This window comes from Eleutherodactylus coqui, chromosome 5, assembly GCF_035609145.1.
Source record: "Eleutherodactylus coqui strain aEleCoq1 chromosome 5, aEleCoq1.hap1, whole genome shotgun sequence".
NCBI classification, from domain to species: Eukaryota; Metazoa; Chordata; class Amphibia; order Anura; family Eleutherodactylidae; genus Eleutherodactylus; species Eleutherodactylus coqui.
Genome location: NC_089841.1, coordinates 238,506,791 through 238,522,367, shown reverse-complemented (window position 1 = coordinate 238,522,367; position 15,577 = coordinate 238,506,791). Strand labels below are relative to the sequence as shown.

Genomic DNA, 15,577 nt, shown 5'->3' with positions numbered 1-15,577 from the left:
GCAAATGTGCAGGAAAGGAGTAACTGAAATGCGCAGGAAAAAATGTGCATGTGAATAATCCTATTGAAATTAATGGGTTCTATTCACTGTATATTACACACGCAAATACACACATGTGAATCTGGCCGTATGGCACTGCACTGTAATGTAATATACAGCGAGTAAAAACTAGTAGGAGCCTCAGACTGAAGTCATGGAGCTTAACATGACCGGGTTATGTGTTAGCGCTTCTCCAATGTTAGCTGCCCCAAAGGATGTGGAAAGAATAACAGTCTTGGGTCTGATGGAGCCATCCATCCATATGTTGCTAACCACATCTTTTCTTTTCCTCCCAATATCATTTCTCTACAACTGGATGACAATTACTTCGGGAAGAATGGAGGTAGGATGTTTTCTATGTAAATGAATGTAAAGTAAAAACTTTTCGGTAACTCTTAGCAGTTGATTGTAAACTGGTGGAGCAGCCAATCATATGGCAAGAATACATCTCTACAGGGGAGAAGTTATTTTGCTACAGCCCAAGACTCTAGTACTATAAGGATACATAGCAGATGGGGGTCCTGTTACAGATCTGGCATAGGGGTCTTGGAACTTCAAGTTACACCCGCTGTGGGATCTGTGCTAGTTTTGCATTCCATAAGGACAGATATATATATATATATATATATATATATATATATATATATATATATATATATATATATATATTTATATATATATATATATATATATATATATATATATATATATATATGCAGAAGGATAGCCTGTGACTTTTAGTTGTGTGTGTTACTTTAGAAGATTTCCACTTTCTTCTTTCATGTCACCTCAAGCTATTGGAATGATAAATAAAGGTGGAACCATTAACCATTAACATTAGTTGTCAATCTACTAAGTACCTACAAGGCTTAACCCCTTAGTGACAGTCAATACGACTTTTGATGGCCTGTATTGGCGGTCTATGTATGAAGAGAGATCGCGCGGCGATGTCCCTCCATACAACGCAAGTGCTGGCTGTTTCTTACAGCCGACACCCGGCGGCAACAGCTCTGATCAGCCACGTGGAGAATGGAGCTGTTAATCCTTTAAATGCTGCTGTCAATTCTGACAGTGGCATTCTTAATCCCCTGAACAATGTTTGGGGGTTTTGTACGGCTCTCACAATGAGATCGCAGGGAGCCGTGCAGGTGTCATGGCAGCCGGGGGCCTTCTGAAAGGCTCCAGGGCTGTCTTTGCAGAATGTCTATCAAGCCATCCCCGTGGGGTGGCTTAATAGACTGCCTAGTCGATTGCAGTATGATGTAATGCTATGACATTATATCATACTGCTGGAGCGATCAAAGCATTGCATGTTGTGGTCCCCTTTGGGGACTAAAAAAAGTAAAAATAAGAACAATAGAGTTTTACTAATTATTAAAGAAAAAAAGTAATAAAAGTTAAAAAAAAAAAACTTTTGCCATATTTATAATAGAAGAATCTAAATAATAAAACAAAAACCCATATTTGGTAAGGCTGCACCGCTAAATATCCGATCTATCAAAGTAATGGGTTATTTACCCCGCACGGTGAACGTCGTCAGATAAAAATATAAAGAGCTTTTTTGCTCATCCTGTCTCCAAGTAAAAATGCAATACAAAGTGATCAAAAAGTCATATGCATTCCAAAATGATACCAACGCAAACTACTGGACGTCCCGCAAAATATGAGCCCTCGCACAACTATGTCAACATAAAAATAAAAAAGGTTATTGCGCGCAGAAGATGGCGGCAGAAATTAGTTTAAATAAGGGAAATATCTTTGAAAAAAAAATACAAGTAGTACAGCAAAAAAAAATTACATTTGGTATCTTAGTAATCGTACTGACCCATAGAATAAAGTTATCAGGTCATATTTGTTGCAGTTTGTGCGCCGTAGAAAGAAGACGCACCAAAAATGGCAGAATTTCATTTTTCTCCATTTCTCTCCACTTAGAATTATTTTACAAACTTTTCAATACATTATATGGTTCATTATATAGTACCATTGAAAAATACAACTTGCCCCGCAAAAAAAAGCCCTCATACAGCGACGTCGATGGTTAAATAAAGGAGTTACGATTTTTTAAAAGGGGGAGGAAATAACGAAAATGGAAAGCAAAAAAAAGCTCCGTCACTAAGGGGTTAAGTACTGTTTCTGGTCTCTATTTATTTTTGTCTCTCTCTGTATAATGAGGTTTTAGGAAAAGTTCTAATTGTATTGAATCACGGAACAGACAGTGCCGTGTAGACATGGGAGGAAGCGATGGGGGGGGGGGGGTTATGACAGAAAAGCTTGAGTTTGCACCAGTTAGGCCCAGCGGTTTTCTAGTTTGATACGTTGCTGTTTATTTGCCGTGACACGACAACCTCTCTTTAACTCTGTTCTTAGGCTTTATAAAGGTGATGTAGGCTACTGCAGCACCTACAGAGGGGACATATGTAATGCAGTTCTCACAAAGGACTCCTTGGTTTTCTTCAATGCATCTAATGCTGAACCAGAAGAAAGTCAGGAGATGCTTGCTCAAATAGCTTGGACTGAACTCAAAACCGTGAGCCCGTTCTGTCGACCTGCAGCTGAAGCTCTGCTCTGCAACTACTATTTCCAAGAGTGCAACCCAACTGGAGAAGGTCCAGCTCCAAAACCATTATGCAGGTACTAACTAAAAATCAGTGTTCACACCTAAATGATCGAAATCCTAAACTGGTAAGCTTGAATATATACATACATTAGTAATTGCTTTTAAAGGCGTTTTCCAGGCAACGCTGGCTGTCAGTGCTGGGATACACCCGGGTTGGAGCGGAATCCACTGCTCTGACCACTGCATAGTGGCAGGCACTTGTAACTACAGGCATGGCTCCTATTGATTTCAGTAAGAGCTGCACCTGCAATTACAAGCAACAGCCACAACACAGAGGTCGGAGCAGTGGCTTCCACTTCAACCCTGGCGTTTCCCAGCACTGACAGCTGACGTTGCCTGGAAAATACTTTTAACTTACAAAATTTAAGGCGGGCAGTATTATAAAAGCACAGCTTATCTATTGTGTAAGAACTTTCCAGTTTACACTAATTGACCAAAGTAAGGCAGACACCAGTTCTAAACATTGAGCTAAGGTGTTTCAGCGATGTCCACTGCAAACAGGTACATAAAATTAGGGCACATGGCCACACAATATTCATAGACAAACTTTGGCAGTAGTATGGGTACTAAAGAACTGGGTGACTTAATGTGACATCATTGAATGCTACCTTTGCCAGAAGTCAATATGTAAAATTTATGATCTACTCGATCAACGGTAAGTGATATTATTGTAAAGTAGAAGCATCTTAGAGTAACAATAGCTTAGTCTTTAAATGGTAGACCAGAATGGGGCTCCAAATACTGAAGCCTGGCTTCACTCACGACAAATTTCCTCAATGCCTTTAGAACTGTCATCAACACAAGAACTCTTCATTGGAAGCATCTTGATATGCTTTTCCATGGTCACGTAGTTACAAGCCTAAGATTACCATGTGCAATGCCAAGTGTTCCCTGAGAGGTAGAAAGTCTGACACCATTGGACTCCAGAGGGATGAATCCCATTTCACTATCTAGTAATCTGGTGGGCAAATTTGTGTTTGGTGAATGTCTGGAGAACATTATCCACCGGAGTGCCTAGTGTCTACAGTAAACTTTGGTGGAAGAGCGATGAGGCTGTTTTTCTAGTGAAGGGTAATGTTAATGCTACAGAGTACAATAACATTTTAGACAGTTGTATGTTTCCAGTTTCTGGGAAAGCCCTTCCATGTTTCAGCATGCCCCTCTGCATGCCCCATAAAGACAGTTTAACATGTTTGTGTGGAGGAACATGAGTACCTGCACAGAACCGTGGCCACAATCCCATTGAACACATTTGGGATGAATTGGAACGCTATTGAGCTAGGCCTTATCATCCATCACCAGTGGTTGACCTCACAAAGGCTTTTTTGGCTGAATGGACAAAAATGTCCACAGACAAACTCCAAAATCTTCAGCAAAGCTTTCCCAGAAGAGCGGAGGCTCAACTCCATATTAGCACCAATGGTTTTGGAATGTGATGTCCAAAAAGCTCATTTAGGTGTGATATTGGGTGTTTGTGTACTTTTGACCACGTAGAGTACATTGTGATTCACTTTCAAGATTTCTGCTTGTTGTCACTTGGTTTAAACTAAATACGTCTTGAACATGTCAACTGGCTCAGGTGTGCAGCTCATTACAAGAGAGAGCACTCTGATATATAGTATCTACAGTGAAGGCAATCTCTTTGAGAAGACCATCTCTTTATAGAGACCAGATTTCCTGCGACAAATTTGCAGAGTAGTAAAACAAAAAAAGGGGAAAAAAAACGGCTTTCAGAGGTGTAACTACAATAACAAATATAAATAAACTTACTTCACAAGGGAGGAAGTTAACCTTCCACTTACCCCCTCCAAGGATGCTTGTGATATACAGTACTTGTAGAGACACAACGAAGACCTCAGCTGCGATACGTGTGTAATTCTTAGCGTTACCACGGGGGAAGCTTTAGAGGATGACACAATATCTTTGAGTATGCTACAGGCCAGGGGCGTAAGTATAGAGGATGCAGGGGATGCGGTTGCACCCGGGCCCAGGAGCCTTTGGGGGCCCATAAGGCCTCTCTTCTCCATATAGGGAGCCCAGTACTATGAATAAAGCATTATAGTTGGGGGCCCTGTTACAGGTTTTGCATTGGGGCCCAGGAGCTTTAAGTTATGCCTCTGCTACAAGCATCCTTGGAGAGGGTAAGTAGAAGGTTCCATTAATCCCCTGTGGAGTACGCTTATGTTAAATAACCCTGTAGTTAGTGTAACCGCACCCCAGAGATGTGACAGAGACTTCTAGTGTATATCACCAAAACACTAGGAGAGTTTATTCAAACCCCGTCCGTATTGAACTTTTATCAGTCTGGACTTAGAGCGCTGCCTATTTTAAAATTGATTGTGGTACTATGCATATTGGTCATCTTTTTTTTAGATGACTTCAACTTTTTGAAGACTTCGAATATAACAAGGGGGCGCCCTCTACATCTAAAGGGAAGAAGGTTTCTGCATTGAGATAGAAGGGGGTTCTTTACTCTAAGAGCAATGAGGCTATGGAACTCTCTGCCTGAAGACATGGGGGTGGCGAACTCGATAAGAGAGTTTAAGTTAGGCCTGGAGACCTTTCTTGAGTGATACAATATTACATGTTACAGTCACTGATTACTTCAGAAGGATCGGTGATCCAGGGATGATTCTGATTGCCAGATTGGATTCGGGAAGGAATTTCTTTACCTTAAATGAGAAAAATTGACTTCTACCATATTGTTTTTTTTTGTTTTCCTCTGGATCAACATGGGGGGGGATAATAGGCTGAACTGGATGGACATGTGTCTTTTTTCGGCCTATTAGACCCATTTAAATGCTGGCTAAAATCTCCAGTTCACAAGTAGATATGTTAGATGCATTATTCTTCTACAGAGTTAAAATGTGGCTTGTTAGGATTCTGTTTTCCTTAGTTGGATATAAAGCTTGCATGAAATGTTCAGACTGATAAAGCAGCCGTTGAAGCATTTCAACCCTAAAGTAAAAGTGAACCGTTTCTCAAGGTTCCTCTGAGACTCATCCCTTTTCATCAGTTCTGGAACTTCTCCTTATGGCATTAAAGGAGCTATTTGAAGTATCATAAGTAGCCAAAACAAGAAGCCTTAGATTAATGTGATGGTGAGTGCATTTATATTTTCTTGTTGACAGCTGCCGTTTGACCTTCATGAAATGAGGTGTTGATGTCAATCAATTGACCAGTGGGCTGAGTTCCATGACTGCATAAGTCAGACACAGGTCTTTCTAGCATATTCCAGATACTTTAAGCAAGTCTTTTAATGTTTCATTTGCACTAATGGAAAAGTACTTCCTGTTGCTTCTGGTATATATTACGTATTAGTGTGCAGAGATTGTCACCATGCACATCAGTCCCTGTTCCCAATAGGCTAATACACCCACTGTTCATAGCCAATTAATGTATCACTATGTTTTTGGAGGACCTCAGAAACTACTGTACTCTTCTATGTTGTTCTGGTCTTCATACAAATACAGTTCAACCCCTTTAAGTATCTACAAGTCTATACTATGGATCTATAGAGGCTCTGAGTGTTGTCATGGCATAGACCAGCTTTGCTGTGTGCATGGGCCCTTATGGAACAGCTAAAGCTGAAGTATTTGAAAATTGCCTGACGTCTATCATGGTAATGGTAATGTGACTCTCTATCTTCTGGCTCTGGTAGGAGTGGTATTAGGTGAGAGAGGCTTGGACTCACCTGAGGATATTTATCAGGACTATTTGTTCTGGCCTGGTGCTAAGCTCAAGCGCTATTTAATTTTCAGTCTTTCTCTGGCTTTGATGGAAGTCCGAGCTTGCAGCTAGATGTCCTGTTTGCGTAAGCATTCTCAAGCTAAGTACAGTGGTTATTACCTTGTTCATCTTGTTTGTTGTGGTTTTCTTCTATCCCACGTAAGGTCTGCTAGTGGCCTAAGTAGGTGGTCAGGTTTGCCCTTCTCAGGGCGGTTACCTTTCCTGGGTTAGGTTATTTAGGGTCAGTGTTTTCCTTGTTGCGGTTGTCTGTATAATTTACCACTGTTTGGTGTACTTTTGCTTAACTATTTCAGGTTACAGATCCAGTGTGTCCAGTCTGAACGTGACAGTTTGCTATTCTATGTCTATCATGGGAATGTCTCCTTGAAATGAGAGATCTTGCAGTTGATTTCATCTGATTGGGGTTAAGAATTTCTATACAAATGATCAGTTTCTTATACGGGCAGAATAAAATTATATATAGATTTCACGAAGTTATTATTTGTCGGCATATTATGATTCTGGTTACTTGTCAGTTAATAAAATAGCGGGTTCCACTTTTTAAGTGCAAGTGTATTAAACAGGATCACTTTAAAAGTAGACCTCAGGAATTGTAATAGTTCTTTCCACTCGAGAGCCTGCCCTGTAGTAGATAAATCTTGGCGTCAGAGTCTTCCTTGGCAGGAACCACAAATTGTAACAGAGGAAGTGAAAGCAGAACAGATAAAATCCATCACAAAATTCATATAGCAAACAGTGACAGAATCAATATTTTTGTCAGTACATATTTCTAAGTAGAATTCATGATGATTGTTCTTGACCTTTTGGGGCATGTAATATTGTTGGTATTGTGAGCATTCAGTCACTGTGTCCTAAAGTTGGAAGCCACCTGCAGCATGAATATAATGCTGCTTACCACGGAAGCTGGCACAGTACAGCCGGTACATTAATAAGATCAACAAATCTTTATGTAACAGTTTATTCTTGTTGTCAGGATGATGATCCTGGTTTGCTGCTGTCACTCAGGTCAGGTCTACCGGAGGGTGATAAATGGGACTCTTGGGCGTGAATAATGTATGAGTGCAGTTTGTTCAGCACAAGATTAACAGGTACTACTTGCTTCCTAAACTTTATTGCAGCGCATAGGCAAGAAGAAAGATTTCTTTGAAATGATGAGAATGCGGTAGAGTTATCCTTAAGGTCCTTCTGAAGATTTGTCTCAAGTGAAAGTCATTAAGGATCAGAGTTCCCTAATCGTTTTCTATCTTGTGAGCCACCATTATGATCCCCAAAGCTGTTCTGTCCTCTGTGTGCCAAATACCCTTCCTTTAGAAGTAGTTTTCCTCATTCGCAAACTAGATAAACGGCTATGAACTCCAAAAATCTAATTATGTGGATGAAAGAGTGCAGCCAACGTGCCCCAAACTAACAATGTAAGTAGAAAAGAAAAGCAGTAGAACAAAGTATCACAGAGCGCACATTCACAAGTGAGTGAGGAGTGAAAGAGATACTTGCTGAGATCATAGCTAAAACCCCTAAATCTGTGTACAGAAAAAGTCATGTGATATCCGTGATGAGATAATCCACATACGTAGTGTACTGCCCAAATAGTATTTTAGCTGGATTTTAAGCATAATACAAGTCAAACCTTTAGTTTTATTTTCTTCTAGTTTAGCCGGTTTCCAGTTTCACTGATTTTTCAAGGCAGAATTTCGCCTCTAGTTTCACTGGCAGCCGCCGGCCCACGTGACCTTGCTGCTGACGCAGCCCATGTGATCTCCTGCTCAGCGTCTCCTCCTCCTGATAGCTGAAACACTACCCACCCTTCTCCAGCGCCGCTGTGGGTGCTAGTAAGACAGTACTGTAGTGTAATGTAAGTGGCCATGTTTACCCAGATAACACAGTGATAACTCTGAGGACAGATAATGTCACCTGCAGTCCTAAGCTATTGACTGACAGCTGAGAGCTGCCTCTGATTGGTCATAGTGCTCAGCCAATCAGAGGCAGCCCTTTCAGCAGGCGGGGATTTTAAATCCCCACCTGCTGTAAGCACTTCAGAGCAGTGCAGGGAGAAGACCCAGCTGGATGCACCTGAGCCCAGGCAGCTGCGAAGTGGTGAGTATATATATATTTTTTAATTTCTTTACACATTGTAGGGATAATTTTCAGGGAAGGGCTTATATTTAAAGCCCTTCCCCGGAAATCACTGCAAGGCTTGCCAGCAGCCCATTGCTTTCAATGGGATAGCATTGCGGTCCTCTGCCACCGCTGTAATAGAGGATTTCTTCATCTCTGCGGGGAGTCTCCTTGTCACTGGACACTGTGAAAATGCTGTCACAGTGTTCAATGATGAGGGGACTCCCCGTGGAGATGAAGAAATCCTCTGCTGCAGCTGTGGCAGAAGATCGCGATCTTCTCTGTATGTCAACGGGGCCGCCGCTGCTGCTGCCGGCCCCATTTACCAAAGGTGAAACCCCTGAATGTGACAGCATCCAGTGGTTTCACATCCAAAGAATTCTCTGCTGCAGCTGTCACAGCCGCAGAAGGGGATAGCGGACAGCTTCGGTCAAGTATTTTTTTAAGCATGCATTTTGGTTTTGGATGTGGTTGTTACGGATGTGGTGATACCAACTATATATCTATTTTGTTCCTTTTTTTTTTTTTTTTTTCAATATTTAAAGCCTTGTGTAAGAGGGGAAAAAAACTACAAATTTTCTGTTAAACGATTTGGATGCCGTGATCAGTAAGTCCTCATCTTTAGCTCCTTTTCTGTAAATTAAGACCCCATAAGTGACAGTGAAAGAGCAAATATGTTTTCTTATGTGATGGAGGGGCATTTGGGCCTCCTAAGGCTACAGGGCTTGGTATCGACTGCTACCCCTGTATCCCCCATAGCTACGCCCCTGCTTCTCATATATATTCTTAGCAATATTGGTAACACTCTTCAAACAACAAATAGGCAGTATTTGGCAATTTATTTGAGGTTTTGGTTTGCTCTTATGGTGATTTTTCCTTTTTCAATTATCAGGGTTAGTGAGTGGTACAGGCATGAGGGTGGATGCGTCCTTATCAGGGCGGGCCATCCACTTGTAGGTAGGGGTTGTCACACACTAGTTTTCCTTTTGTTTATTTTTTTGCTCGTACTGCAGGGAGGACCTGGTAGTGTGATGTGAACTTTGCCTGAAGGAATATATTTTGGTTTGCAGCTATTACACGCACCAAGTGGATGTCTCACCACCCTTGCGCATAACGTTTGTAGGCTTATGCAAGAAGTGTTATTTTCTTTTAATTATTTTTCCTAAAAAAAAGAAAGAAAAGAAAATCACTTGAATGTTGTTAATCCAGAATCACAGTAATGGCGTTTGCTTTGAACCAAGTCTATCCTGTGCTATGTATTTTTAGGGAACACTGCCTTGCAGTAAGGGATCTGTACTGCTTTAAAGAGTGGTTGTCAATAGAGGAAAATTCACGGAGGGGAATTTATAAACCTGGATTAATGCTGTTGACACTTCCTGATTGTGAAAAGCTTCCCAGCCTGCAAAAGAGCCCAGAAGCTTGCATCAAGATTCCATACTTTGGTAAGATGACGATTTATGAAGGGTAATTGGGATAATAATGTGACATTTTGATTTTTTTTTACAGTCTAGGACTGACATAAAAATAATTCTAAAAACATTTAGAAGTCATCAAAGTAGATTTAATAGTAGAGATAAAAAGTACTATGTATGATGATACCTCGGTTCCTATGCAGAGAACCAGTCATAAATATCTGCCATGTGAACCGTTTCATCACATCTGATTGAGGGCTCATTCAGGGACATTTGCATGCCGCACCGGAAATCATAGTTTGGCAGCTATAGAAGCACCTATGTATTTAATTTTTGTAGCCGATCTCATAGAAGTTCTAACCAGGAGGGCCTGCCTGGTCACAGATGCACTTTAAAATGGACATTAGGACCACAAATTTAACCTTAATGTTAACTCTTTTTCATGTAAATGTCAATGTAGATAGTGAAACAAAGCAGTGACTACTAGCTCATTTTTCTGCAGAAATCGCTTTAAAACAAATTGCAGACGGACGCTCCTCAACCCAGAATTGTTTCTTACATGGCATTAGAATACTCAGGAAATATTGGGCAAGCTAGGATGATGGTTTGGTGTCCCTTAATAGCACAACTTATGAATGGCATAATATCATTAATTGACAATAGTCAAGCTATGCTTCTGTCTGTGGCAGTCACATTCATATTTATGTAAAACATTAATTTAGGTGAAGAACCTCCTTAGCCCCATAAGGACCAGGGTATGTTGGCTCAATGGTGGTTTGGTTCAGATGGCAACAGTTTAGGTTGGCATTGGCGGTGGGTCATTTTCTTTTTATATGTATATATTGTGGCAAGATGAGGCCACTTGCCTGCGAATTGCTGACCTCTCAGACAGAAAATTGGTGCACCACACGTGTAGAAATGCTTCATGAGACGTAGATTCTCTTTAAGACTGGCACCTGCCAGCATTTATTTCACAGCAAACAGCATACACAAACACAGTCAATGTGCAATCCTGGGTTCACAACCCACAGGGTTCTGTAACTAACCCCTCCTGGGGTATCGAGAGGGCGTCTTCCTCTGTCCGACCGGGTGACAGACCCAACTAGTCTAATGCAAAGGCCATAAACACCCCACCTGGGTGTGAGGTTAGGGTTGTCGTCCCTGTCAACCTCAGGACCTTTGCTGGTCCTCACTGGACCCCAGCTTGCAGGCTGTCCGGCACTGCCAAGCTGTAACTTCCCCCTTGCTTCTGGCAGGACCTGGCTTTTATGCAACCATTTCCTTCTACACCCATCAGGCCTCAACCCTATCTTTTACCCTCCAGGTATCAGACTGCCTGACTAGCACACTCTGCAGGTCATTCTGATACTGCACCACTACATACTCCATCCCCCTCTTTTAATATAGACCGTATCACATTTCTTTTGGCCCTCCAGGGTCAAAACTCCAGGCTCAGGGGTCTCTCTCCCTAACTGGAACTTTTTCAAGCTCAATTTCTTTATGTTCTCCAACACCAAGAACCTTTCCATTTGCTTGAGCCTAAACTACTTTCACATTTTCTTCCCTGTTTACATCATTTGCAGTAGGAACTTCACCCTGGTCCTCACCTACAGCAGCACTGGCTTTTCCCTTATTCTGCATCTCAACTGAAACAGCAACCTTCTCAGCTTCAATATTAGATACTTCACATTGTACAACACTCATCTGTTCAACTGTTGCAGGTGCCATTTCTTCAGTCTGCCCTTCAGTAGTGGCATGTGCACTTATTTCCATCTGTGTGCCCACTATCACAGAGATACTTCCATTCATTTGCACAACTTACTTATCCAGGACCTTATTTCTGAGGCCTTTTCCCCAGTCTCTGCCAACTTAGTGGCCTTCTCTGCTTCAGCCGTTTCACCTTCTGCCTTCTCTTTGGTCACTTGAACTTCAGAGGATTGCTCACCCCCCATCAGTAGCTCAGCTTTCGCTTTCTCAATGACTTTCACAATTTTTATCTCCTTTTTAGAATTCAACAGGATCTTCTTTCTAGTCTAGTTTCTGAACCTTCTTTTTTTCAGCAATATGACCCTTTGCCTCCCAGAGCTTCACCTTTGTATTTAACTTCTTAGCGGGCTTTTGCAATACTTCTTTTTCTTCTGACACGACCCTCAGGGTGCGCGTCAAGGTTAGCGCTTCAGTCTCTTTCTTAATATTCTCCAACAGGGTCTCTATTCCTTCCACTGGTTGTTGGAACACACCTTTTAGCTTTCCCCGTATCAAGGTCCTCTTTTCAGTGTCTGTCTTGGCGCTAATCCAGTGTTGCATTTCAGTGCGCACCAGCTTGTTAAGTCGTTCTTTTGTGTCTTTAAGAGACACTGATTTCTCCTCAGTATGTCACTGTTCATACCTATTCTGTTTCTTCTCCCAGTTGGACACCATCTGACATTGGTAACCAGGCTCCACACTAATGTCTTCTACTTCCTGCTGAAGACTCACTGTAAACTTCTCATATTCATCATAAAAATCAGTTTGAAGGCAAAACAGCTGATTTATACTTCCACTCCTAGGATTTCACTGTCTTGCTCTTCAACCATAACCCAGTATGCAGGGTTCTCATCCAGTTTCTCTTGCATCTCTGACACCTGAAGTGTTACAATCTGTTCTGACAGATTCCTCTTAGTTTCTGCATCTTCCTCTAACTGCTTGAGGAACACATCTCTCTCATCTTGCATTATCTTCAGATGTGCACTAAGACAAGCCTCTGCTGCGTCTCTTCTTGCACCAGTCTCTGAGACTCTTCAGTCTGCACTTCCAGCTCCACCTGGAGTCTCTTCACCTGCTCAGACAATGCTGTCTGCACTCTGTCACCTTCAGTAACTTTTACTTGTAGGTCTTGAAGCTGCTTTTCTACTGCATTTCTCTTGCATTCAGATGCATGCTTGTTTTCCAACAACCCCTTCACCTTTTGGGTCAGCTCAATACACTCACTTTTCAACGTTTCTTTCACTTTTTCAATTTTCTCCAACTGCTTGGACAATTTTCCCACAACTACAGCATGACTCCGTTCCAGCTCCTGGATCTGGGTTCTCTGTAATTCAGCTTTCTCATCCAAGCTCATCTGTAGCTGGGACACCAGTCCCTCATGCAGTGCCTCCTGGTTTTCCTTGTAACCCAGTCTGCCTTTCAAAATCTCTGTTGCTTCTCAGCCTGGCTGCAAGCAGCTTTCTCCATTTCCAGCTCTTCCTTGAGCTGACTTATTTGGCACTCCAAGTCACCATTTTTCTTTGCTAGCTGCATTTTCAACTCTGCAACTTGATTCTGCAAACCTGTAGTTTGATTCTGTGCATCTGTAGAAGCTCTTTCTAACTTGCAACACTACATCTCTAACTCTTGGGTTTTCATTTGCAGTTTCTTACAGTCCTGTTCATACTGCACAGATTGTGCCTCCAGACATACTCTGTGATCAGCCTCATCTCTGGCTACATCTCTGAGGTCTTGTATCTCTTCATGGGCTGTTGAAAGATATCCCTCATATTTCTTTTTCTCACTTCTCATCTCTTCTAAGCTCTGTTCACACTGAACATTCTTCTGTTCCAGCAACATTCTTCTTCCTCCTTAGCCAATCTCCCAAGGTGCTCATTCAGCTTTAAAAGAGCTGCATTCTCTGCTTTCAGCTGCTCAGCTTCCTAGAGAATACTTTCCTTTTCTTTTAGGAATTTATCTGTCTGCTCCTCTGTTAACATCCTTTGCCTCTTGGCCTGTTCTCCGAGCAGACACAAGTTGGCCCTTTCTTTTTCCAACTGCGCATCATATCTTTTATTAGTAGTTTGCAATGCTTCCTCAGGAAACTTTATGTAAGCTTGCGTTGGTGCAAATCCCTCCTGAATTTTAAACAAGCGTTCTCTTGCTGTCTCACCCTGGACCTCAGGATCGGCACTGACAACCTCACTTGTCTCACTAGCAGCAGCCTTTTTCTTCTTTGCAACTTTAGTACTATCTGTGGTCTCTCTCTCTCTCTCTCTAAACGCATAGTACTACTAACTTCAGCATGGGCGTTGGCTGCACTTCCTACAGCAACCTGTTCACACCCTGACTTCATTTGGGGAACATTTCTACACATATCATACACAGAAAACAATCCCACACGCATTTCAGGGTTAATTAAACTTGTCTGCAGTATATTATCCACAATACGGTTTTTGGACTTCTTTCCACCCAATGCAGACACTGCAGTTTTCCCGCTACCCTCCTGCAAGGGAAACATTTGGTTATGCAACACTTTCCACACATCATCTGCAATAGAGTCCTTGGACAAATCCTCACCAAATGTCGAGTTACATTGTGCAGCTTTTGCTGAGCCACCCTGCACATAAGACATTCTATTAGTCTTTTTAGTGGCCTCATCACTCCATGGAGTCTTCTCCGAATGTTTGACACAGTCCTTTGGTGGGGATACCTCCGGTTGTGCCCTCAAAGCCTTGCAGTTAGCCTCCAACATAGACCACTGGGGTTTTACTGGCCACTTTGCCACTGGACATCCATACATGCCCCAGTCCATCTGTAAACACCCTCAGCATGGCTCTTTTTGGTTGCCTCCCGCACCACCCACCATCTAGACTTTTGAGTCAAAAATTAAACACTGCAACACGTTCACCAACTTGCCTCGCAGACGTTCTCTGTTGCCCTCCAAGGCAACTGCATCCAGCAACAACTGCACACTTTGCCTCCTGGCCCTTTAAACTGCATCCAGCAACATCCGCACACTTGGCCTCCTGGCCCTTTATATGCTGCATGCAGCAGCACTGCTCCCAGCAGACACCCACTTCAAGTGTTGCTCCTGCACCTTTGTGAGCCACTCCAGATCGTGCCCACATCCTCCACCATATGTGGAAAGTTGGGGTCACTCACCTGCGGATTGCTGACCTCTCAGAAAATTGTCACACCACACGTGTAGAAATGCTTCTTGAGACGTGGATTCTCTTTAAGACTGGCACCTGCCAGCATTTATTTCACAGCAAACAGCATACACAAACACAGTCAATGTGCAATCCTGGGTTCACAACTCACAGGGTTCTGTCACTAACCCCTCCTGGGGCGTCGGGAGAGCATCTTCCTCCGTCAGACCGGGTGACAGACCCAACTAGTCCAATGCAAAGGCCATAAACACCCCACCTGGGTGTGAGGTTAGGGTTGTTGTCCCTGTCAACCTCAGGACCTTTGCTTGTCCTCATTGGACCTCTGCTTGCAGCCTGTCTGGCACTGCCAAGCTGTAACTTCCCCCTTGCTTCTGGCAGGAACTGGCTTTTATTCAACCATTCCCTGCTACACCCATCAGGTCTCAACCCTATCTTTTACCCTCCAGGTATCAGACTGCCTGACTAGCACACTCTGCAGGTCATTCTGATACTGCCCCACTACAATATATATATATGATCTTTTTTTATGTTAGACTGTCTTATTTGTGACTTATTTTCGTAACTATTTTTTTTTTTTACATCTATGTCCCCCATGACCTCTGGAGAACATTCACATTGTCTTTTTTTTATTTTTTATTTTATTCCATACTTTTCCACTGTAGCTGGGACATCCATAGGAGCAGCATCTGCGGCAGCCCCAGTTACAGGGGAAGACATCCCCCTAGTGTGACAGCAGTCACTAACAG

The 15,577-nt window shown here is 42.4% G+C and overlaps 1 protein-coding gene across 1 annotated transcript in view; it reads left to right on the top strand.

Moving 5' to 3' along the window:
• MUSK (muscle associated receptor tyrosine kinase) overlaps positions 1-15,577 on the top strand; it is a 136,310-nt gene that overhangs the window by 86,898 nt on the left and 33,835 nt on the right. Inside the window, exons 8-10 of the mRNA XM_066604382.1 lie at positions 376-382; positions 2,407-2,670; positions 9,788-9,963. Of these exons, the coding sequence (XP_066460479.1) occupies positions 376-382; positions 2,407-2,670; positions 9,788-9,963 (447 nt within the window). The remainder of the gene's footprint in view (positions 1-375; positions 383-2,406; positions 2,671-9,787; positions 9,964-15,577) is intronic.